At 44.3% G+C, this 25,146-nt stretch overlaps 1 protein-coding gene across 4 annotated transcripts in view; it reads right to left on the reverse strand.

Moving 5' to 3' along the window:
- Positions 1-25,146, reverse strand: part of MALRD1 (MAM and LDL receptor class A domain containing 1) — a 2,533,556-nt gene that overhangs the window by 1,870,796 nt on the left and 637,614 nt on the right. For all 4 annotated transcript variants that reach the window (XM_085630825.1, XM_085630827.1, XM_085630826.1 and 1 more), the window contains exon 12: positions 20,537-20,904. In XM_085630825.1, the coding sequence (XP_085486951.1) occupies positions 20,537-20,904 (368 nt within the window). The remainder of the gene's footprint in view (positions 1-20,536; positions 20,905-25,146) is intronic.

The following is a 25,146-nucleotide window of genomic DNA, read 5'->3' on the forward strand; positions in this document are numbered from 1 at the left end:
CGTTACCTTGTTGATAGGGACAGGCAAACTTAGCCATGATATCCTCCTTCCATAGGATATCATGGCTAAGTCTGAAAAATACCAGACGTAAAAAAGCAGCGTTAACCGCGGTTAGCGCTGCTTTTTTTGTCTCTAACAGGGTTAGCGACATTCTTGATAATAGGAGAAATGTCGCTTAGCGACATTTCTCCTATTATTTTACTCTGGAACGCCCCCTTTGCATCTCATTAGAGATGCAAGGGGAAGCGTAGAGTAAAAAGGTGCTAACATGCAAATTTGCATGTTAGCACCCTGTTGTTGATAGGGCGCTAGTTTTATCTCTCCTTTTTTGGCTTTTAAAGCCAAAAAAGCAGAGATAAAGCCCTTGTTGATATGCCCCAAAGACAGTTGGCTTGGAGAGCTGCAAGGTGCACATGTCAGGCTGGCTGTCGTAATCCAGCCAGCCAAATTGACTTGCATAATTTGCAGTGTCTGGCCAGCCACTGCTCTAGTCCTCCATGCTGCCAATCAGCAGCAAATGACGCGCCCCGCATTTCTTCCAGCTCTGGGGCAGGCTGACAGCCGCAGCGTGCCTCCTGAAAAATAAAATGCCATTTATATCATTTAATTGTTCACATTTAGTGCAGCCTAAGTTAATTTGGGGTTTGCTTGTGACTTCACCCTTATAAGAATTGTGATTGCTATTTGATTAGGGTTTCACCTCCCTTTATGTACAAGTATAACCTAAGTTTATGTTGTGCATTGTATGGCTTATATCTGTAAGCTGAAACAAAGTTGACTGAATGTGTAAAATAATTACGCAAAAAATACAATGAAATAAAAAAAAAATTACAAGAAAAAAAACAATTATTTTAAAAGCAATTCTGCTTTTCAATTCAAAGAATAAAGGTAACGTAATAGGTTAGGAGCTTTCCTCTTCTTTGTGGCTACACACTGTTTCAACGTTTACCCTCTTAAGAAACGCATGTGTGGTATGGTAATTTTGATATTTGCTGCCCCTTCGAAGAGCGTTATTGATTGCATGTCAGTTATGAAAAATGACTGATATGAGACTAATGTAAGAACAGATGAATGCAAATTGAGTAATGACATCTACAGGTAAAAAGGTTTCTTCAACCTGCTTCTCTCCCACTTTATTTTGTTCAAAGACATTTATTAGTCGCTATAGCCATTTGCATATACAACGGTAAGAAGCATTAAAGATTCTAATCCAAATTTGCACTAGTGATGTTAAATAGGCATTCCCTCGGACATGTCCTGTTTGATTGCAGCGATTTAAGGGGCATATTAACAATGAACAGGGAAAATTAGCGCTAAGGGCGCTTAGCGTTAATTTTTTCAACGCCCGCTATCGCTGGATAATATCGCCTGGTTATTGCGTTATTAACAACGCTAACCGCCTAGGCGATAAAAAATCCAGTGATAGTGGCATTTTGGGAGGTTATCGCTGGTAATGCAGCGATAAAACTACAAGGATAGGGATATCCTTGTTGATAGCCCATGGTGGATTTAGCCATGTAATCCACCTCCCATTGGATTACATGGGTAAATCTGAAAATTAGCAGACATAAAAAAGCAGCGTTAACCGTGGTTAGCGCTGCTTTTTTTTGTCTCTAACAGGGTTTGCGTGAAGCTTGATAATAGGAGAAATGTCGCTTAGCGACATTTCTCCTATTATTTTGCTCTGGAACGCCCACTTTGCATCTCATTAGAGATGCAAAGAGAAGCGCAGTGAAAAAGGGTGCTAACATGCGATTTTGCATGTTAGCACCCTGTTGTTGATAGGGCGATATTTGTATCTCCGCTTCTTTGGCTTTTAAAGCCAAAAAAGCGGAGATAAAGCCCTTGTTAATATGCCCCTAAGATTTTAAATTGTGTCATATGCATTAGTAGAACGTTTTTCTTAATGAAACTACGCCAAGCCCCTAAAAAGCTATTAAAAAATTTCTCTCCACCAATTTGTTCAATATTAAATAATAATTGGCTTTTAATAACTCAGAATAACGGGACTCGAATTAGGTCAGAAATCATAAAAGATTTAAATCATTGTTAAATTTTTAGCAATAAATGTGCTTAGCTATTTCGATTAATTATGATAACAATAATGATATGTGAAATGACAAGTTATTTTAAATAAGAAGTCCAAAAACGAGACTGGCCGTTTTAATGAGATTATGAATCCCAAGATCAACAGAAAAGTTTTCTATTTATGTCCTTACTTGCAAGATATCTTCATTACCTTGTTATTCTCAATAATATTACAAACACGCCACTACAGTTTAGCACGGTACAAAGAAAATTTAGATTTAATTAGAAAGAGGAATATGTTTTTGAAAGCCCTGAGGCGATTACCATTTACTAGACTGTAGTAAAAAGAACAGAAAAAAAAAAATAGCGTCTGATTTTCATAAATATGTGTGGACATTAGCAAGGAGCTAATACCCCCTCTCAACTCTGTGGGTAAATGTCCCTGCCTCTTATTCTTGATTTATGAATGGGACCAGTGGTCAGGAGGCGGGCCAGGTGAGGAGCACAGGTGCGGGAATTGATTCCTTCGCCTTCCTTGCATTCCTATTGGGAAAACAGGATAGGAAAACAGATATATGCCCCAAAAGAACGCGTGGGGTTTAGGCCCGGCCAGTCAACATTGGCCTATAGATGTGCACACGATTATATTACTCGTAAAACTAGCTGTGTAAATGGACTAAGTTTTTTAGATGTCAAATCGGACTTTGATGTGAAGAGCTGTCAGCTATCAAGTCTACAATGGCTGAGTTCGGCCTCCTTATGGGGCTGCTGCATTGATTCATTTAGTGCCACCTTGGGTTGCAGTTGCCAACTCTAGATTTTAACTTAGGTACCTTTTGACCATTATGTTTATAAGGCCATTCTGCCATTCTGATAAAGGGGAATAGGCACTCTGGAGGACTCTTTCGATTTCACATTTTTTTGTACGTTTTCAGGGGAAAGGTGTCTGGCTGTGGGCTGTTTTAAGTTTTAAGGATATATAAAGAAAACAATTGGACAGTTCTTTCGTAAGTGATCTGGAGGTTTATTTTGAAACACTTTCACTTGTGTCTGGGCAAATATAGGTTCCGGCAAAATATTTGGTATTTTTCTTTTTTATGCACTCCTAGTGAGTCCTGAACCCTATAATCACTATAAACCCCACCTATACTAGATGCAACATCACGATATAAGGGGGCGTCATAATCAAAAGCCCGACCTAGTGGGTTTGTCAGAGTGTCACCACATGGCAAAAGCAGCACATGCTCTAATTCACCAATGTAACAGCATTAAACTCAAGGGGGGTAGTACCGACAGTAAAAACCTGAAATGTCAATATCAACAGTTTCAATACAGCATGGCTCTCAGAGTCTTTCCTTTACTTGCATGAATCTGCCTGCTACTGCAGCCATAGGACCAATACACAGATGCCCCTGCACTTCAGAGCCTCCATACAAAAGTAAAAGCTCCAGGACTGCTTGAAATTAAGAGAAACCTCTCTCTGGGTCAGGGATTCAATTATGTGGGAGAGGTAGGTTTAGGTTTTTTATATTAAGACGCAAACAAAATTCCTTGGGAACTACCACACTTCCTCCAGTCCCCTAAACACAACCAAAGATGTGTTGGTGGTTCTCCCGGCCTTCCTGGAACCACCACAAAGAAGTTATATAAAAGTACATAAATTACCACAGATCATCATAAAATGCATTTAATTATAAACCACATTTTATTGTTTTCATATAATATAAAACAATAGCTTCAGGACATAGTACATCAGAAGAAGACAATTGTCCATGCACTGTGGTAGCACAGAGAAAGCAGATTGATGGTGTCATTCTAACATATACAGCCAGAGTGCATACCATATTGTAACATGCCATTCGTCCTCTTCAGCTATCAACTAACAAACTCCATCATCCAACTCCCCCATCTTCGGTCAACCCTTGATTAAACAATCCAGAGCACTACAAAGGTATACTAATTATGATCTGACACTGTTGCAGAACAGATTTTATTCTTATTCAAACATTTATATCAAACACTTGTTACATGAATCACTGAACCAAAGTCTGTTGACATAGATCAATAAGCCACAGTCTGCTGACACGCAGGTCAGTAGACGATATGCACAGCCGACACGTTTCGTCATTTTGACGACTTTTCCAAGGCTTGTAATTCTTTCAAAATAAGAAGGTCAGCATCCTATACCTTCTCCAATCTGTACATCAGAGCATACGAGAAATCCTGTTCTTGGAGACCCAAGGACTAAATGAGCTAGAGGACGGTCTCCTGTGTAGACCTAGATGTAGCCAAAACTTTAACTTCTCATAAGTTACCCCCAGCATGGGTGGGAACTATAGGAAGAGGCGAAGGCTCCAGTTGGCCTCAAGTTTTAAACGAAAGCCCGTAACGGCTCTGCGAGTACACATCATATGGATCTGAGTTACCACTGCCATCATAGTATTCGGTCAACCCTTGCTAAGCTGTCATATATAGAGTTCCATAATGGCCAGTAAGATCTTGAGTTCTCCCCTGTAGTTTAAAATCTCTCCCAAGGTGCCCCATTCAAGGTCAGGGGTCCTCAGTTGCTTCCACCCTGTGAATCCTCCGCTGAAAGAAGGGAGCTGTTTGGTGCATCTGTGACAGTGTCTGGGGCTATTAGGCTTTCTACTAGTTGTTGCCATGCTCTAGCTTTATCTATTGCTCTTGCCCTCTGTTCAATTCTTGGAACAATACAGCACTCTTGAGTCCTGCCCTTTTAACCAGTTGTTCTCACCATTTAGTCAGTCGTAGTCCCCCAGTGTTTTTCCGATGCATTGTCAATTTTTGTTTTTCTAGTATCATTGGCAGATCAGTAAATCTAGCAGTGGTTTTGCGCTTCTCAGAGAGTGGTTATCACCCAAACGAGGCAGGCCAGGGATGTGCAAGGGATCGCTCGAAAGGTGATATCCTTAGCACAGTCAATTACCGCCTCCCAGAACCCTACTAAGGAAGGGGCAGGTCAATATCATGTGGAACATTTCTGCCACAAGATTCCCACAATTAGGACATGTCACAGCAGCTGTCGCATAAAACCTTTTGATCCTACCAGGTACAAGGTAAGCTCTTTGGAGAAAATAAAAATGTATTAATTTGAACCTGGCATCACAAGAGGTTATGGGTGTGTGCGCTAGGATCTTTTCTCAGGCCATATCAGTAAGCTGAATTTCTAGATCCATCTCCCATTTTGCTTTCAAGTCTGTGAGAGTAGTAAGAATGTTAGAAAGTAAGGTATGCGACTGCTTTAACGGGACCAGTCACTGTACAGAGCAGCTGACAGCCTTGATGCTTTGCGGGTTTAGCGTCTCTATTTCCTCAATGGTTCCTAATTGTTGGGGACACTCCCTGATGTAATAAGAATTGCCCATCGGGAATTCTGGATTCCAACATCAGGTCTTCAAACAGGAGTAATTCTCCGTCCCAGTAGAGGTCTCCTATACAGTTTGTCCCGTAGGCGGTCCAGCCTGCTCCCCCCTACACTCCTTTGCGGGCCCCTATCTGAAACCACTTCAGCAGCAGGTCCAGAGAGTAGGGAACTGGGGCGCGGGTTTGCTGTGGGCAATGTTGCCAGCTCTGCTGCATCATCAGGAGCTACAGGGAGTCAAGAGGACCTGTGATGAGTCCTGAAAGCCTGAAGAAGAGCCGATGGCTCCCTCTTCAGGTTTCATCTTCCAATAAATCAACTGTTTGAACAATTGCAGCTGTGCCGCAAAGTAATAAGTGCCTAGGTCTGGTGCAGCCAGCCCACTCTCTGATACAGAGCACTGCAATTTAGATAGTGCCACCCTATGTCTGCCTGTCCCCCAAATCAGTTCCAAAAGTAGGGAACCCAGGTCCCGGAATAGCTGGCGAGACACCAACAGTGGCAGCGTGGATAAAAATAAAGCAGGCTTGGGAGCGCCACCATCTTAGCCAATCCTATCCTACCAGCCACAGATAATGGCAATGATGTCCAACTGTTTACACTACCTCAGAGTGCTCCAACAGCTGCCCCAATATAACCATCTAATAGTTCTTGGTGGTTATGGTATAATTTAACTCCTGAGTATTTCAGAGAGGCAGGGTGCCAGGTGAGTCCGTGCAGGTTCTGGGGTTGGAAAACAGGTAGGATTTTTGACAATAAATGTGCACCAAAGCGCTCCAAGAAGTCCATTGCTCCGGGTGAGTCCAGTTCAATGTCTTGGAGGAACAGTAGCATATCATCAGCACCACATAATGCCAGAGACATTATCAGGCATGGGCACAGTGAGCTCTTGCCCAGGGCCCCAGCATTTCAGGCAGCCCCCTGATGCAACCAGCACTGTTCTGCAGAAAGTCTTTGCCTAATGACCTTGAATAATTCTTACACCAATTTCCTGTAAGTGTGATTTTTAACATGAGTGATGTATGAAAGTCTATTACAGACATTTTGCAGAGAATATTGTGTTTATGTATCATGCAACATTCATTACAAAAAGATTTTTAGATCAAAACAGGACCTCACATTTGAGAAATGGGAGGGTGTCACAGAGATTATTTGCAGTAACATTAGTGAGCGGCTGCTGTATACAATATTGAAAACACAAATCACTATCCCTGATTATTAGATGGAAAAACACATTTAGAATTTGTACGAATGTGCCTATGCAGTGTCAGCGACCTGGCCAAAGAGGGCATGAAGGAGCTGAAACTCGGTCATAAATTCAAAATTGTTCTGAATAGGGCCCCCAAAATACATTTGGCCCAAGGCCCCCAAAACCCTTAAGATATCCCTGCATAATGCTGCATAATGGGATTGCCCTTGAACCTACAACTCACAGTAAAAGCCCCCTGTACAAATGCTACAGGACAGGGGCTCCATTGCAATGGCAAATAGTAAGGAGGAGAGTGGACACCCCAGCCTGGTCCCACGCCCCATGATTCAGATATAGTTCTTCCTGTGTGCACCTGCGCCATGGGACCCATGTAAAGCAGTTTGGTCTAGTGTATAAACCCAGGGACCAACCACGTTCGTGCCATTACTCTGTATAGGAAGTCCAAACTCAGGCTGTCAAAGGCCTTCTCTATATCTATCGCCATAACGGCGCTGTCCGTTTATCCAAGGCATCATCATGCATGAGTGAGAGGAGTCTACGGATATTGAATGACGTCTTGTGCACCGGCATGAATCCTGTTTGGTCTGTGTTAATCAAAGTGGGCATATGGGGTAGGAGTCGGGTCACTAGAATTCTACTAATAATTTTCCACGGTGAGCATGGACAAAGGCGCCAATCCTGAAATCCGAGGGAGGGCGACCTGGTTTTATGAGTGGGATTTCACATGTAGACATCGGCAGATGGCCAGATTCTCGTGCTGCTGTGTAAAGTTCTACTAGTTTAGGAGCCAAGGTGTCCCTATATATGGCAAAGAACTCCATGGGTATGCCCTCAGTGCCTGGTACTTTGATAAGCACTGTTAGACTTGGGGGTCTCTGGTTGGCGCAAGGTTGCCCTTGTGTCAAGCAGGAACCCTCTCCTCTACGTCAGGGCGCAGGATAACCCCTTGTGAATGACCCTTGCTCACCCTCTAGGTGCGTGGCGTGAGCAGCCAAGGCGATTCCTCAGGCGTTGTTGGTTAAGCACTTACAATCACACACACAGTAAATACATCAATCCCCCCAGAAACGGACACCAGCCTTGGATATGTAGAAAAATACGCTTCTTTATGTAAAAATAGGTATATATATCTCAGCAGACTTATCACAAGACCAATAACGTTTTCGCTATGCCACCAGGTTGTAAAGCAGGCAAATGTTCTTTGTTCGCAGCTTCAAATGGAGACTTTGTAGTCTCTTGCAAATGTTACTTGTGGTTCCAGTACTCACAGCGATCGGCTCCTGCGAACGGGGAAATAAGGCGTTGCGGGCCCCGAGCCCGATACTGGAACTTCTTTCGTTATGTGGAGAGTCGGCACAGCTTCGGAAGTGTTCTTGGGTCCTCAATCAGCAGGTGTGGGCAAGTAGGCAGGCACGGCCAGCGACCCTTTAGCACGGCGGTGCAGGGGGGTCTCCACAGCGGGGGCGGCGCGGCCTGAGATGTCCGGGGATAGCGAAGCGGGGTCACAGGGCACGGTCAGTGCAGCTGGATGACCCGGCGTAGATCACAGTCGTCGGACGGTTTCCGGCGGGAGGGGTGATAGCGCGGTCAGCGCGCTCCAGTGGCAGGCGATGACAGGGATGCAGGCAACCTAGCCCGGGGACAGAGAGCGGCTCCGGTTGGAGCGGGGCTCTCACGGGTTTTGCGGCAGGCAAGCTTCTGAGTGTCACGGCCCTAGGAGGGGCGATGAGGGGCGCAGTCTCTTTCCAGCGGGATGCACACACGGCTCGAATTGGAGGACGAGCAAAAAGCACAGAGAACCCACTGATCCTAGGGTTCAGTTCAGGGGGCAAGCTCAGATCAAGCCCTTGGAGAATGTTCAAGCACAAAGTAGCAAAGTCTTTTCAGTAGTCTCTTCCTCTCCTTTCTCAGCAAGGCAAGCAGCAGGCCAGCTCCTCCAGCGTCTTCTTCTCCTTCTAGTCGGGCAGAGGTTCTTTGTGGTAAAACAGGATTCTGATTTCTTAGGAGCCAGGCTCCTACTTTTATACCGTGATTCTTTTGTTCTTTAGCGCCAGGGGGCCTGGGCCTGGCTCAGTCCAGTTCTGGAGCACTTTGTTATGGTGACTCTGCTCTTTCCTTTCAGCAGCAGGGCAGAGACATCAGCCGCCCCACAGGGGGCGGCGCCGGCTTTGTGGTGGCAGAGCACAGGTCTATTCAAGAGTCAAGGTGTACTCCTCCCACCCATCCTGGTGTCATCTCTCTACCCACCACCTGGCAGCCAACCTGTCTCTGGGGATTCCCCAACCCTGCTCCTTACTGTTGCCAAGCAGAACACATACACACAGCAGAGGCGGACTGAATGGCCAGGTCAGTAAATACTAACTTTCTAAAAGTAGTATTTACAAACCCAGGATATTAAAATAAACTTGACTACAAGAAGTATTTTATTATTCTGAGTTCAGGCATACTAAACTTGACATTCTACCATGCTCTCTGAGTCCACTGGGGTCACAGCGTGTAGTGACTCCAGCAGCCCATTCTGGCCTATGGAGAGCAGGTAGCCTTCAATAGTGAAAAACGAAAAGGGCTGTAATTCACTACTAAGACATGCCACACACATCAGGGCATGTCCTACAATGCACCCTGCCCGTGGGCCTACCAGAGGGGTGGCTAATATGTAGGTAAGGGAAGGTTTAGGGACTGGCAAGTGGGGGCACTTGCGCAGTCAGCGCGACGGTCCCAGACCGCGCACAGGGTCTGCGGTGGCAGACCCTAGACACATTTTACAAGGCCGCTTTCTGTGGGTGGCGCAACCAGCGCTGCAAGCCCACCAGCAGCATTGGCATTCACAAGCCCTGGCACCCCTGGTGCCCTTTACTGGGGACTGACAGTGAATCCAATAAACCAATCATGGACATCAATTACAGGTACACTTTACTTAGGGAGCACTTGCACTGCGGCACGGATTAGCCGTGGCGCAGTGCCCTGAGCGGACAACACCAGCAAAACAATCGAGGCACACCATCAAAAAGTGGAAGGGAAACTCACGCCAAGGTGCCAGGTCTAACAAGCACCATATGTTTTTAATGGCAGCTCTTACTTCTTGAACTGTGATATCTACCCCTAATTCATTCACATCCTCCTCAAAAGTACCCTTAGGACACCTGGGGTCAGAATGTCCTCAAGAGCCTGAGTTGGTATCTCGAGCGATGGAGCATAGAGGCAGGACCGACTTTAGGGCAATGCTACTGGTGCTGTGGCACTGGGCACCGTACTCAAAGGGGGGAGAGGGCCCTGTGTTTATCAGTAGTTCAGGATTTAAAAGCACCTGCTGTAGAGGTCCTTGTGCGTTCAGCTTTCAGACAGCAATAAAAATGTCCAAGTTAATTCTTGTGCTTCATGATCCTGATAGAGAAAGATCAGTTTTGTCCAGTGGCAGTTTTGACTCTCCATAAAGTAGCACTGAGGGTTAAGATGCCTGCTGTAAAGAACGCGTACCGTGCAGATCACAGATCCTTATTTTATGTGGATATCTGAGTGGGTTACTGCTTTAGTCGCAGAAATCTTTTTGTTCCCACAGTTCATAAGGTACAACCCTAATATAGAACAGTGACTGCTAGAACTGTCATCAAAGAGCTGCATGCACACTGCATAAAATAGGTTAGAACATTATGTTTTTCCCCCAGTCTTTTATTATCTATTCATAATGTTGCTAAAAAGGGTTAGGTAGATGTACATCCTAATAAGTAAAGCCAGCCTTTACCAGTGTGTTAAAATAAATGAAATGTATGTGAGAGAAGGGCTATGGAGAGATGAGGGACACTTTTGCCCCGTGCTAGTGAGGGAATCCGAGGTGGAGGTCATGGCGCCAAAAATATTGTCACACTGGATGCCACCAGCGCTAAAGTCAGCTCTGCATAGAGGGATGTATAATAGTTCCATGATGTAGTATTGATCGCAGTATGAATATATAGAGGCTCACTGGTGTCTGATTCCACCTCTAAAATAAAGGAACCACTGTTATTTGGGTTAGTAAGCCTTGCTAATAGGGTGCCTGCTTTATCAGGCTCTGCATGGGCACGAGTCAGATATTTCTTGTCATAAATGCAGCAGAGTCTCTCAACTCGGACTGCCAGTGATTTCTTTGCCTCCAGCAGTGGGTGCTTAAGAGCTGGATTTCCCAGTCTCCATTGTTCAAGGTCCTGTAGTGCCCTTTCTTGACCTTCGACCTCACCCACTGATGTACTTCACACCCCAACCACTTCTGCAGTGCAGTGACCCCTGATCACTGTCTTATATGCGTCCCACTCAATCAAAGGGAATGTAGCAGTCCTGGCATTGTCAGCAAAATAATGGCCTCTCCAATGTTATGTTGGAAGATCGGGTCATCCGGTGCCTCCACTGGTAATCACAAGTCAGGGATGCGTGGGCTCTAGTGATCCCAATTCAAAGAGAGTAACACTGGGTTATGATCTGAAGTCGTTCGGCACTGATATTCTACACCGTGAACCACTCCATGGACAGTCGGGGTACAAAGGAAGGTCAAGACGAACATGAAGTTTGTGCATGCCTGACTAGAATGAGTAGTCTCATGCCTCAGGGTGGAGTCATCTCCAAGAGTCCACCAGTCCCCACTGTCATTGGCAAGTAGAGAAAATGCTTGCTGACCGAGTCACCGGGGAATCCCCCAGCGGTGGATAGGATTGATCAAGGGCAGGATGAGCAATGTTGTTGAAATCCCCTCCCAATAATATGGTCTGAGTCAGGCATGGTGCCAAGACCATAGACAGCTATGCACAGATAAATACCGACTATTGTTGGGTCACGTCCTGCCAACCTCCCTGTAAACTACAACGTATCTACCATCCGGGTCTACAAGTTCAGATGTTTTCGCATACGGTAAGTACGGTCTTACCCACAGCAAAACTCCTCTGGCAAAGGCCAAATAGGTTGTGGCGTCCACCTGGCCCCACCATCTCTTGTTGAGAGCCTACTCTTCAGACCTGTACTTTGTACGTCTTGCACTTATTATTAAGACCCCAGATGTTCAAGGAGATGAAGTTGTATGTCATGAGGGTCACCATTAGGGGGTGCTAGAGAAGCACAGGAATGATCCAAAAAAGGGGTTGTCCATTCCAGCCCGCATGACAAGGGCCTATCATTTTGACAATGTTAACTGAGAACAGCAGGTAGGAATAGCTCAACAGAAATCCCACAAACAAACACAACTAACCCAACTCCGTATCCCCAGGATCAGAAGCAAATGACTCCCCGTCCAAAACATTCAGAAATCCTCCAACACACATGCATGCAATACAAGGTGAGGGGTGCCTGCTGAGGCACTTCCCAGCCCCACAGCACACCATCTGAAGGAAGCAAACACGATAATCACTTCTAGATTGAGCCATGCATTAAAAATACCCTGGCATTATAGTAAATTAAAAAAATTAGTAAGCAGCTCAATCAGCATTGCCGTCAGCATTCCACCAGTTTCTATGCATAACTAAACTAAAGCAGTTTTTTCAGATTATCTCATCTGATGGGCCAGGAGTAACCATGGGCAAAGAGCCAACAGATCACTGGGACGAGGGCGGAGTCTGTGTCATGTAGCTCACTAATGAAAGATGCCAGAGAAGATCCCCCTCCACTCATGCAGCTACTACCTCCACCACCCGCTGGGGTTCATTGCACACTTGTGACCCAGATGGAGCATTCCCCTGGATACGATTGGCTCTTTTCTGAGGTGGTCGGCGGCTATGCCATCTATTCTCCAGTACAAGGTCTCCTTCTTGTTGAGGGAGGCGCTCCATCCATTCCCATAGGGACTACGATGACATGAAGAATTGCACCTCCTCTCCCATAGTAACTCCAAGTCTGGCCGGGAACACCATAGCTTAAGTAAGGCCTAGTTGGCAATGACATTTTCTGGCTTCAGTAAAAAAGGCCCTTTGCTTCCGGACTTCTTTCGTGAAGTCGGGAAAGAATATCAGTTTGTGATTCTCAATCATGATTGATGTCTCTAAGGAGTCTGGTTTGGGTCAAGATATGATCACAGTCCTTGTAGTGCAAAAGTTTCACCACTATTAGTCGGGGAGCCACTCCAGGCGGGGGAGGCCATGAAGGAACACGATGAGTGCGTTCCAACGCATAGTAAGGAGAGAGGCTCTTTGGGGCCATCTCTTCTTTAATCCATGTCTCCAGGAAGTCAATCATATTTGCACCAGTGCCCTCAATACGCTATGGGAGCCCAATAAGTCTGATGTTGTTTTGATATGCTCTATTTTCGGCATCATCAGTTCGGGTTTTTAAAGTTTTAAGCTCGCTTTCCATGGTCGAAAGCCTGGTTTACACTGAGACCATTTATCAGGCGAGTTCATCTATACCACGTTCAGTGGGGGTGTCTCCTTCAGTCAGATACCATTGATTATCTTGCAACAGACCCATGTCTGTGAATATGTTGTAAACCTTTAATTCAAGAGCCTCTCTGGAGGCAGCGATGGCCTGCAGGACTGTATCCAGGGTAGGGCCAGGGCACTGACCAACTCGGCATCCCCTCGTTTGCAGGTGACTTGTCCAATTCTTGGAGGCCCAGCACCTGGGAGGAGCAGGACTCCAGTGCATCCTTTTTCTTGCTTACTTAACCCATGGTGAGGGTCACTAGGTCTCTGTGAAAGATACCACTCCCAGGTAAGGGATCTGAATGCCGTGGGGCTGTGCTAGGTGAGATGCAGCAGCGGTTGTAGAGGTGACCGAAACAGGAGGGAAAGTGAAAACAACACACGAAAAATCCCACACCAATTTATAAAAATAGAGTAAAATGTAATAACTCATTTGAAACCAAAACGACAAAAATCCAATCAGTAGAACCAGAGATATGCAATTTTAGGTGAAACTAGTGGCAAAAGGCACAAACTGCCAACTGTGGTTATCTGGTTGCACCAGGACAAATTCACAAGTTCAGGTCGGCCTCAATGGAGCGTGGGCTGGTTACAGGAACCTAGTTTGGCCCACTGACTTTGCAGACTTTCAACGAGTAACCATAAATCTCCATGATGCACTGCATTTTTTCGTCTTTTTAACAAAAGGAACCAGGAGCTTTTTAAACAGGTACTGCATACAGGCTCCCCAACACCAACCCCTACAGGGACAATGTCACCTTGTGGCGTCTCTATATTGACAACATACTGGTGTTTTGGAAAGACGATACTGATCTCATCCCCGCCTTTGTCGCCTGGGTTAATGGCCTCAATCTCAACCTCAGGTTCATGGCCAACACATCAGACCGTGAACTACCTTTCTTGGACCTAATGATCAGACTTACCACCAACTGATTGGAGACAAAAACTTTCAAAAAACCCACAGACAGTCACAGTCCCCTTCTATTCAGTAGCTTTTACCCAAAATCCCTAGGGGAAAACCTCCCCTATGGGCATTTCTTGTGAATCAGACACGACTGTAGTATTCTGGAGGGCTTTATATCACAGGCATCAGAACTGACCAATCATTTGGTTAAACAGCAATACCCAGTGACTAAAATAAAAACTGCCCAGAAGAGAGCCCGTCATACCAATTGGGAGACATTACTCGAAACACAACCAAAAATTAATACTGAGCATATGACATGTGTAAAAACCATTACACCCGAATCAGAAGGGTTATAAGGAAACAGTGGAGAATCCTCCAGATAGGTGACCATGCCCCAAGCCCACCAAGGTTTGCGTTCAAAAGAACTGCAAATCTAAATGATTGGTTGATCAGCACCAGAACTAGAAAAAAGACACCTCCAATGCGGAATGCACTGTGGAATTGACCCCCTGTCACTGGCCACTTTCCTTGTGGATAGTGTGTAGTCTGTCCACTGACCAATGCAACTAAAACAATCAAACTGGCGAACACCCTCCAGTGGACACAAAATAAAAATACAAACTGCTATCACACGAAATTGCATCTATCTTATCACTTGCCATGCCAGCTTCAATACGTAGGCATGACTACTCACCCTGTAAAAACCAGAATAACTGAGCACAGAAGCAATATAAGATGCAAGAAGACAAACACAAAAATGTGTGCCCATTTTGCAGAATAAAACCATACCACTAATGATCTACACTGGACCATTTTGGAAGCCCACCCTTAAATATCAAAAGAGGCTTGGTTTAGGAAAGAACAAAACTGGGTTTTTAAACTTTCCACACATACCAGGGGTCTTAATGATGACATACCATGGGCGGAGTTGAACCGACTTGGATAACCACCACATCTATACCCTATATGTATCTAGCCCCTGTTATCAAGCCCTCATACCTAACATTTACAGTGTCACTACCTTAGACTCATGGACAACATAGCCTGTGCATTACGCGGCAGCCCATATTGAAAAGGCACTGTGCTCGTGTATACAGATGTGGTTGCTATATGTAAATTTAGCAGTAATTTCAACTGACGACTGTATAGCTACCTTGATGCAGCAAACATCTGCTTAGCAAGTATGCCTGCACTCTAGATATTTGCATGTGTAACTTCTGTGCTTCTCTTCAATTTGTATATTTGGTTTCCAACATAACACTGTTCCTAGTGGCGACACCCATAAGCATACGCTCATGAACTGCTCACAATTTAGCCCATAATATCATTTAACGTGAACCCCGGTCCGCACGCACTCTTGAGCGCTGTTTATTTTAAAATTGTCAATAAAATTGACAATAATACCCTCAACAAAGATGGCCGCATTAGTTAGCGGTCTAGACTCATGGCTCACATACGTATCATCCGACAGCGTTAGATATACCACATACCCGGAAGTATTCAATACGGGGACCAGAGTCAGGGTAGGACCAGTGCTAGTTGCTACGCCTCCTTCCTGTAAGTATGAATGATCCTTGCAGGACAAGCCCCTTGACCGCAATCAATGTTACCGGTAAGGAATACGCTGTACTATCAGTATCGCGTATTTAATTTGTTACAGATCAGAGCAAACAAGTCAGCCCAGACCGACTTGCCTAGGGGTGAGTCCACAATTACACATGATGTGCTATACTGGGTTGCGATCCCGCGCTGTCGATCACTTTTTGCCATGATCACCACAACGCCCTTAGTTGGGTTACTCGATACTCTGGTAGCGGGTCACTGTACACTTTTATTTTAAAATGTACACAGACAATACTCCTAGTCCAGTTGTTCGATTGCAATTGTTAATCCAATTCGCCACAATTTTAAGCTTAATTGCCACATATGTGTGTGTCTGTCACGATTTTCTATGTGTTCCCTGAAAAATCGCAAGCACCCTCACTGCACAAGGATATAATGTACGCTATGGAATTTTCAAATTTGAGCAAGGAGCGTCGTACTATGGTAACACCAAATACCTACAGCACCCTTACGGTCGTAGCACACCTAACCACCATCGGTGCAACCAATACCCCAAGTTTGAAAGTTTAGTTATTAGTACAAGCACAGTCTAACCGTTAGTAATTAGACACGCGCTATGAACACCTTGATAACTAGACACTCACTGTTTCACTCATCGTGGTGATACTACACACTACATCACTCAGCATGTTATTACATGCAATTTGACCTTTGCATTAGAACCTCCCTAACTGACCTATTGTTGCTCTTGTTTTTATCTCCTTCCCTTTCCCTTTTTCGCAGGTCTTAATTTTCTGGGAAAAATTGGACCCGGTTTTCTTACTGTAAAGCTGGTTACTATCCAATGAAACGAATCCTAGAACCAGCATTGAGGTAGTGCTAGAGTATAATCAAAACCTTTTACCACGGTCCCGATGAAGTGCCACCAGACCCATTAGGGGCTACTCTTGGCATGAAACATGTCGACCCTATGCACCACACAAGCCCTGTAGGATCAATACATCCAGTCAGGACTCACTTGTTTTAGTTAGGCTAGTGCCCTCTTGGAATCAAAGTATTAGACAGGGTTGTTCTAGACCTATTTTAAGTTTCACACTCACTGCAATACCTAGCCCACACACCCGCACTCACCCTATGGCTTCATCAACAAAAGATCTCCGCCAAAGTGCCATTTTGCGGGTGCCTGTCAGGCATTGGAGTGCCGGCCCGACAAGGAGCAGGCCCAATTATGAAGCATGACATGCTTCCGGGTGTCAGAGGGCACTTTTTAGAAAGACCTGAATCCTCTCTCACTCCTAGGAACTGCATACCCTCTGTTTTCTCGCACTGCATTTCTTCGTCAGCAGTTTTACTGACATTTTAATACAATAAGGGTCATTTGACTGACTTTCAAGGTGGTACAAACACTATTTTTTACACTGTTGGGTCAGTATGACTGTTGATATTAAAATTATTTATACATGCAGATTCATGACATTTGATCGATATTTATTGATTGCACTGTTATTCCTCTTTGTAAATGCAAAGACAATATTTATGAACAAATTAGCATCTGCTCCATTCATCCTGCATGAACAGACACTACTGGGATCCTCTTTCATACTGGGTCTATTGGTTCTGTTGCTTTTTCTTCTCCCACTTGAAGTGGATATTGCAAAATAAACAAGCATTGGCAAAGCCGAAAGGTCTCCCCTATGTAATAGCTATTGGCATTGGCAATATGTTTTATCCAGGTTGTTCACCAGTGAGGGTGATATTCAGCATAGTTAAACATTAGTGAGGTGGAGAGGGTTGGAGTGGGGTGTGTTGGAGAGGGGTGGGCTGGACTGGAATGGGGTAGACTGGAGTGGGGTAGTGTACAGTGGAGTGGGGTAGATTGTAGGAGAATGGAGTGAAATGGATTTGAGTGGTGTAGAGTGAGGTAAATTGGAATGGGGTAGATTGGAGTTGAGTGGGATAGAGTTAGGTACATTGGATAAGAGTGGAGTGAGAGAGATTGGAGTGGAATAGGGTGGAGTGGGATAGATTGGGGTAGATTGGAATACAGTGAGGTAGAATGGAGTGGCATAGATTGGAGTGGGGCAGAGTGGACTGGTGAAAATTGGGGTAGAGACTGGAGTGGAGTGGAGCTGGAAGGAGTGGTGTAGATTGGAGTGGAGTGGGGTAGATGGGCAAAGATGGGAGTTGAGTGGGAACGAGTGGGGTAGGTTGGAGTGGAATGGGGTGGAGTTGGGTAGATTGGCACAGATTGGAGTGGAGTAGGTTGCATTAAGTGTGGTAAATTGGGGTGGACTGCAGTGAGGTGATTTGAGTAGACTGAGTTAGATCGGAGTGAGGTAGATGGGAGAGGGGTGTAGATTGCAGTGGGGTATATTGGGGTGAAGTTGGGTATTGTGGAGTGGGACTGGGTAGATTGGAGTTAAGTGGGGTACATTTGAGTTAAGTGGGGGCATAGTGGGTTAGAGTTGAGTGGAGTAGAGTGAAGTGGGGTAAGAAGTGGGTAGAGTAGAGTCAGGTAGTTGGAGTTAAGTGGGGTAGTTTGGAGTGTAGTGTAACAGAGTGGTAATGATTGGCATGGGGTACCATGGTGATGATTGTTGTGGAGTGGGGTAGATTGGATTGGAGTGGGATAGATTGGGGTGGAGTTGAGTGGGGTGTGGGAGAGTGGAGTGTGGTGGAGTGGATTTGAGTAGGTTGTAGTCAGGTAGATTAGAATGGAATGGGATGGAGCGGAGTTGGTAGATTTGCATAGATTTTGATTGATTGAAGTTAGGAGGGGAAGGTTATGGGTCGATTGGATTGGCGTAGTTTGAGGTAGATCAGATTGGAGTGATGTTGAGTGGAGTTGGGTAGATTGGAGTAGGGTATAGTGGGGTAGACTGGAGTGGAAATGGGTAGATTGGGGTGGATTGGGGTGAAATGGAGTGGGGTAGATTGGAGTGGGGAGTGTGGGGTGTGTTGGGTGGAGTGTGGTAGATTGGAGTGGTGTAGGTTTGGGGTGAGTTGAGTTGATTGGATTATGGTAGACTGTAGTGGAATGGAGTGGGGTAAAGTGGAGTGGGATGCATTTGAGGTGGGTAGAGTGGGGTAGATTTCATTTTAGTGTGGTAGATTGGGGTGGACTGGAATAGAATGGGGTGGGGTAGATGATAGTAGAATGGGGCACAGTGGGGTAAAAGTTAGGAGTAGGTACATTAGGTTAGGGTGAAGTTGGGAAGATTGGAGTATATAACAAACAAACCTGTTGGACGGAAGTTAAAAGCAACCCAGAGGAGTAGCATTGAAGTGAAAATGACAACAATGGAAAAACAAGTATCTTAAATACAGTGCTTTACTTGTAAAAAAGCGACAACAAAAAACGTTGCTGGGCTCTCGTCAGGATTCCACTGCAGCTTGCACCACGAATTGCCCCTTCTATGCTGCCAATGATGGTAACTACCAACATCACGCTCCTATAAACGTGCTGTTGTGGTCATCTTTAAATTAGCGAGACAGCGCCAGCTTGTGGTAGACTGTCACAAGCGCTGGTGTTGACAATTAAGTGCCAGTGCTGAGCCCCAGAAACCAACGGCTCAAAATAAGCACTGCTTGAATCCCAGCGTGAGCTGCGGAAAGACACTAATCAAATTAAGACAATTAGCACTTAGTCCATGCTCTGGAGAAAGAAAAGGAAGTGACGAGAAGGTATAGGGCGGCCAATTATGAGGCAGCTAAAAGAATGACAATCAAGTCATTGAATGGAACAAAATGAGCCGGCACCAAGCCCTTTACTGTATACACTCCTCCTCGAAGTAACAGTGCATGTATGATGTTAGGCAGCAGCGAAGGACACTAGTCAAATGAAATCAATTAGTACTTGGTCCATACTATGGAGAAATAAAAAGAAGTGGCCTGATGCACATTGTGGCCAATTAGGAGGCAGCTAAAAGAATGACAGTCAAGCCATCAAATGGTAAATAAAGGGCGAGCTCCAATCCCTTTACTGCATACAATACCCTTTGTAGCAGTAGCGGATATATACTGTTAGAAAATACCTAAAAAGGATTAACAAAAGTTGGCCAATGTGGATGAGGGAAGGGCCTTTTCTGCATGTGCTGTTAGGGATTAATAAAGAATTATCTTCTATCCCAGAATAACGGGGTAAAGCGTGAATTCTCCCTGAGATAAGATAGTGGTAAACATCTATATTTTTGTACAACTGTAATATGAATGAGTAAAGATAATATTTAGCTGTGGGGTTTTTGAATATAGTCTTGGTCTGTTCAAGCCTTCTGGAACACTCTGAAATTGATATCAATATTTTCGAGCAATATCTCTTAATTTAGTCAAATTACACAAGTTATCTGCTAAATGACAGTCTCACTTGATTCCATTAAATTACCCATTGTTTTCTCTGCCCTTCTACTTCTAGGAGGATTTAGGGAAAATCTGCAAGGCATATTTAGGACAGCTAAGACAAATCATGCAAACCCGGCCAGACATTTATTTAATTTAAACAAATGCCATATAAGTCGAGACTGCCTTCCTCCTAGGCAGCAGATTGCTCAGGTTTACTTCTCAGATTTCATTCTAGTGAGAAATTGATCGTCTTTTTTGATCAGCATTGCATTAATAGATCTAGTGCAAGCAAATAAGTTGCATTTGTCCTGTGTTTTGGAGTGAATATACAATTTGTGCCCAATCAAGTCTACAGGTTTACAGGAGGTAGCCGACAGAGACAGGAGAGCAGAAGGAGAGAAGGCGCGGGACCCGGCAGAAAGAAAGGTTTTAATTATTTGTTTTATTATTATTCCCCCCCCAGGTAACCCACCACCCCCTGCAAGCCATGCTGGTGGCTACTGAGCTCTCTCTTCCAAACCAAACAGTGGCGTATTGAAAGTTGAGGCCCCCTCCTGCAAGGCCCAAGGAGGAGCCCCCACTCCGGATTTAATCTGGAGCTATCATGCCTGAGTACTGTGCTGAGGGGGCCCCCCTGCAGTTCACCCCCCCCCCCCACTGTGGTGGCTGCGGGGACCTGTGTTACACCCCTGAAACCATACACACCTTGTGCCTGTAATATATGTACTTACTGCAGAGTTCTTCATCAGATCCATCACCACAGTCATCCACCAGATCGCAAAGCTGCTGCCTGTCGACGCAAGCCTTTGTGTCTCTGCACCAGAAATGTGCTGGTGCTTCGCAGCTGGCTGCTGCTGGTGGAAGTCCGCAGCGCTCAAACACAATGTCATCCACAGCCGAGACGCCGTCATAGAATCCAAGACTGATTTTCTTAAACGAAAGATGGAATGGTTGTTTGAGGCGGCCAAGCTGAACGTAGCCCCTCGACCACTGATTCCCCTGGTTGTACAAAACTTTCCAGACAACAGTTGATTCATTCACGCCTTCAACATGAAGATGCATTTCTGCTGCCCCAACAGACAACCCATAGTTATAATACCTGTAGGAAAGGGAAAAAATGTCCGCATAAACACACATTTTAATTATACATTTATATAACAATGCAATTGTACATCTGCAGCATAGTTTTTCTAAATATTTTGTTTAAAACAATTTAAACACATGCAGAAGATGTACCATTTTCATTAAACATGATCTTCTCTTTATTACATTCCTTACAACATGCCTGTGCATTGATGCTCATCCTTTTCCGAACCGACATGCAGCCTCGCATCATGTAAGCCCATTGAATTTGTCATTCGTGGAAGTGACTTGAGGTTGGTGAGGACTCAAAGGGCAGCCTCTGCATTTGCACAGGGTCTATTTGCCTGCAAGTGCCTAGCTCCAAACCACATGCCCAACCAGCAACATGCCAGGTGACACTTGCTTTAATTGAAACAAAACCCCATTTGCGTTCTAAAGATCAGGCCGCTATCAGAATGATGCCGAAGACACATAGCCACAAACAATGTTGAGAGTGTAAGGTTAGTCTTGTGCTACAGTTTGAAACCACCATCCCACTTCAACTGTTTTTGCACATAGGTTAGAACCCCCTACAACCATTAGGTGATCATATACCTCAAGCACCGGTGATTGTGGAGTGACATAATTGTCACAGAGTATGGTCACAAGTAGCTATGTATATCTGTCTGTGTGTGGTGGACACTCAGTGTGATGCGCATTCGGCCAGGAGTACTCCGGAGCTGAAGCCTGTAGCCACAGGAATAGTGGCATTTGTTTAATCCATGGCCCCATAGGAACACAGAAGTTTCAAGATACTAAAAGTTATAGGCACACTCATGGCACGACCACACCCTCCCTCTTATCATAATGATGTTATACCAGGAAAGTGCTGAACTGTCCAATGAATATAGTCAGCTAATTCCATCCTGAAAGCTAAATCAGTGGAGCCACCACCAAAATTCAGAGGGCCTAACTACAGAGCCAAAAGCAGTTTTTGCAAACACCACAACATTTGAATCCAAGTTGAAATAACATTGATGGAAATTTAAACTCCCACCAAGTGACTCACACCATGTTCACTCTGTGCACTCAGAAAAGGTGTAATTGCCAATTTGCATAAGAATGAGATAAGTCAACTGAAATCTTAAGCAGATTACAAGATGTATATCGTAGATAGGGGGCAACTCTCATGTAGTCACACACTGAGTAGATGTGGTTGACTACTAGTCTTGTATTTTAAAGTGACGATGAATAACTTAAGGTGTACTGTCTGAGCTAATCTTCATGGAACAGAGCGTGGTGGTAATTACAAATGCTGGTTCCAGCCCCCAGTTTGGTTACTGCAGATGCATCAATTATAACAAAGATCACAACCTGTCTTTATGGAGCATCAACTGATTCTGTAATAACAACTCCCTCTGATTACTTCATCATAAAGTTCAAAATGTTCCCTCACTTCCTTAGGGGACATATGACTGACAGAACACAGCTACTATTATTTTCAGAAAACACTTTTTTTTGTAGATCGTCCGTGTGTGATCACAGCAGAGATGCCCCTCTATCCAGTCCATGAGGCCCAGGAATATCCATATTTAGGGATAATTCTCTGGCAGTAGAGTAGGAATATTTTTTCACACCTGCATGTCCCTTCGCCATTTTCTATTTTAGTTTTGACACAGAAAGGATGCACTTTAGTCTGCTGATTTGCAGTGTATACAAGTGGATGGAGTAGGCCTTGAGAGAAGTTGTTTTGGGATGCACATAATCATTGATGACCTTTGAACTCTTTATTAGAGTCATGTAACCCTCCTCAGATGATCGGTGATTTGCTTTTATTGTCAGTTGAAGTGGTTGTTTTGTTTTTACTGTCACCTGTAGGTACAAGGGATGTAGAATGGTATGAGAGCCTGTCAGACCCATCATGCTTAGGGTGGTCTTCTCCCAAACATGTTGCTTGCTTACCTACTTATTTAGCTGTATCATTTTGTTGGCCTTAAGAATCTGTAAAATGTATCACTGCTGACTGGTACTAAACTGCATGCGTTTCTCTAATAAACAAGGTAATGTTGCTGTATAACTAACCAGCATATTTATTTTACGTATATGTCCCTTGTTAAGTGGTATACCATATTCCCAGGGCTTGTCATCTAAATTCTTCTAATGGGCCTGCAGCACTGGTTGTGACACCACACAAGTAGCCTTTTAAACCTGTCTCAGGCCTGCAATTGCAAGTGTGTGTGTAGTTTACTGCCACTTCGAATTGGCATCTAAAACCACTTGTCAAGCCTTGAACCCCCCCACTTTTAGTGCACCTAAGTCACCCCTAATGTAGGCCCTAGGTAGCCCAAAGGACAGAGTGCTGTGTAAGTAAGAGGTAGAAATGTCAATATAGTAGGATACCACGCACACCAAATTTTAAATGCGATAAACCAAATTAGAAAAGTTCTGAGCGTGCTGAAGAGGAGTCGTCCTCTAAACCAAGGCAAAAAATACTAGCAATAGTTGCACCACTCAGCGATGAGTGGTGTCCCTCTTGTAGCACAGCAATAATGCTGCGACGAAGTCGCAATGAATCCAAGAAAAGTTCAACAGGGTAAATCTTGAATTTTAATATCCATTGTCAGCATGAATATTTGAATTGTTAAGCTGCTTGAGCAATTCCAAATTGCGTTTAAAGGAAACCAAAAAAAATCCTCAATGCGTTTCGGGTGAGTGACCCTTCGTCAGGAGGAATCCTAAAAAATGAAAGGTAGGAGTAAGTGTCTCAACCCCCTAACAGATATCAGTCTGTAATTGCGATTCTCCTATTAACATGACCAGAGAATCTGGATTTCATTAAAGACATGGAGGCTATCATTATGCATTAATCCTTTAATGCAGTCACAGACAGCCGCACTACATCACAAAGAAAGAAACAGTTCTAGAATGTAGTGATCAGGATACAATTGGCATGAGACACAAACAGACTGCCTCTTTTAAATGCAAAGAAGTAAATAAAGTTCAGAAGTAAGGTCCAACTTGGTCTTGAAATTGAAGGTAGTAACGAGTCCGAAGAGAGGTAGGATGAAGGGTAGATGATCATGTAGAATTATCTGAAAGGAAAAAGGAGAGCGAAGGTATAAAAAGTAATATAATGGTAAGGACATAACTTGATGTGCAATACAAGTAAACCTCATCAAAGTACATAGCTTCAAGTACATAAATATCATAAAGGTACATAGCCTCAAGTACATAGTTCAAGAAAATATACCAACCAAGGGAGTGGAGCAAAAGGGTGGGATAATGATAGCCTCCGTGTCTTTAATGAAATCCAGATCTCTGGTCATGTTAATAGGAGAATCGCAATTTCATTACAAGACCGGAGGCTACATTATGCATGTTGGTAGCCATGAAGTACTACATCCGACATGTGTTCAATAGGTTTACAGTAATGGTGAGCGAAAGTTGAGGCATTAGACCAATCGGCCGCTTTAAGAATATCATCTAACTTTCCTCCGGACCAGAAGGATTTGCTTGCCATAGCACCTCTGAGAGAATGAGCTTGGAACTTAGAAAGGTCAATTCCAGCTAGATTCATTACACACTTGACCCATCTAGAGATGGAGGAGGAAGCAACTGGTTTAAAGGGTTTAACAAATGAGATAAGGAGTTGTTTGGCATCTGGAGGGTGAAGGTCCTTAGTTCTCAAGTCATATTCTCTCATACAGTCTAAGACGCACAATTTCTTGCAAAGGTCAAAACGGGGATAAAAAATAGAGTCTGACATGGTTTTAGTTCTTCTAAATATATCAAATTTAACTCCAAACATATCGTAAGATCTATGAGAAATATCCAGGCATTTCACATCTGAAAATCTACGACAAGAGATTAGGCATAGGAGAGTAGCAAGTTTAAAAGAAAGGTATTTTCTGTTGAGGTAGGCGTTATCTGGCCAAGAACAGAAAAGGTCTAGGATAGCTTTAACATCCCACATGGATTGGTATTTGGGTCTGGGAGGTCTTTTTAGTCTCATACTTTTCATCACTCTACAAATAATATTGTTCTTACCTACCGTTTTACCATTGACTAGGGAGTGTCCGGCGGAGATTGCAGATCTATAGCAATTAATAGATCTATAAGATAAACCCCTGTCAAATTGTTCGACGAGGAAGTTAACTATATTGACGATAGGAGCCTCCAAGGGATCCAAGTTCCTCTCCATGCACCAACAAACCCATTTTTTCCAAATGTTGTTGCATCTATAATGAGTTCCTGGTGCCCATGATTCTCCGAGGAGGGA

The sequence above is a fragment of the Triturus cristatus genome, chromosome 10, assembly GCF_964204655.1.
Source record: "Triturus cristatus chromosome 10, aTriCri1.1, whole genome shotgun sequence".
NCBI lineage: Eukaryota > Metazoa > Chordata > Amphibia > Caudata > Salamandridae > Triturus > Triturus cristatus.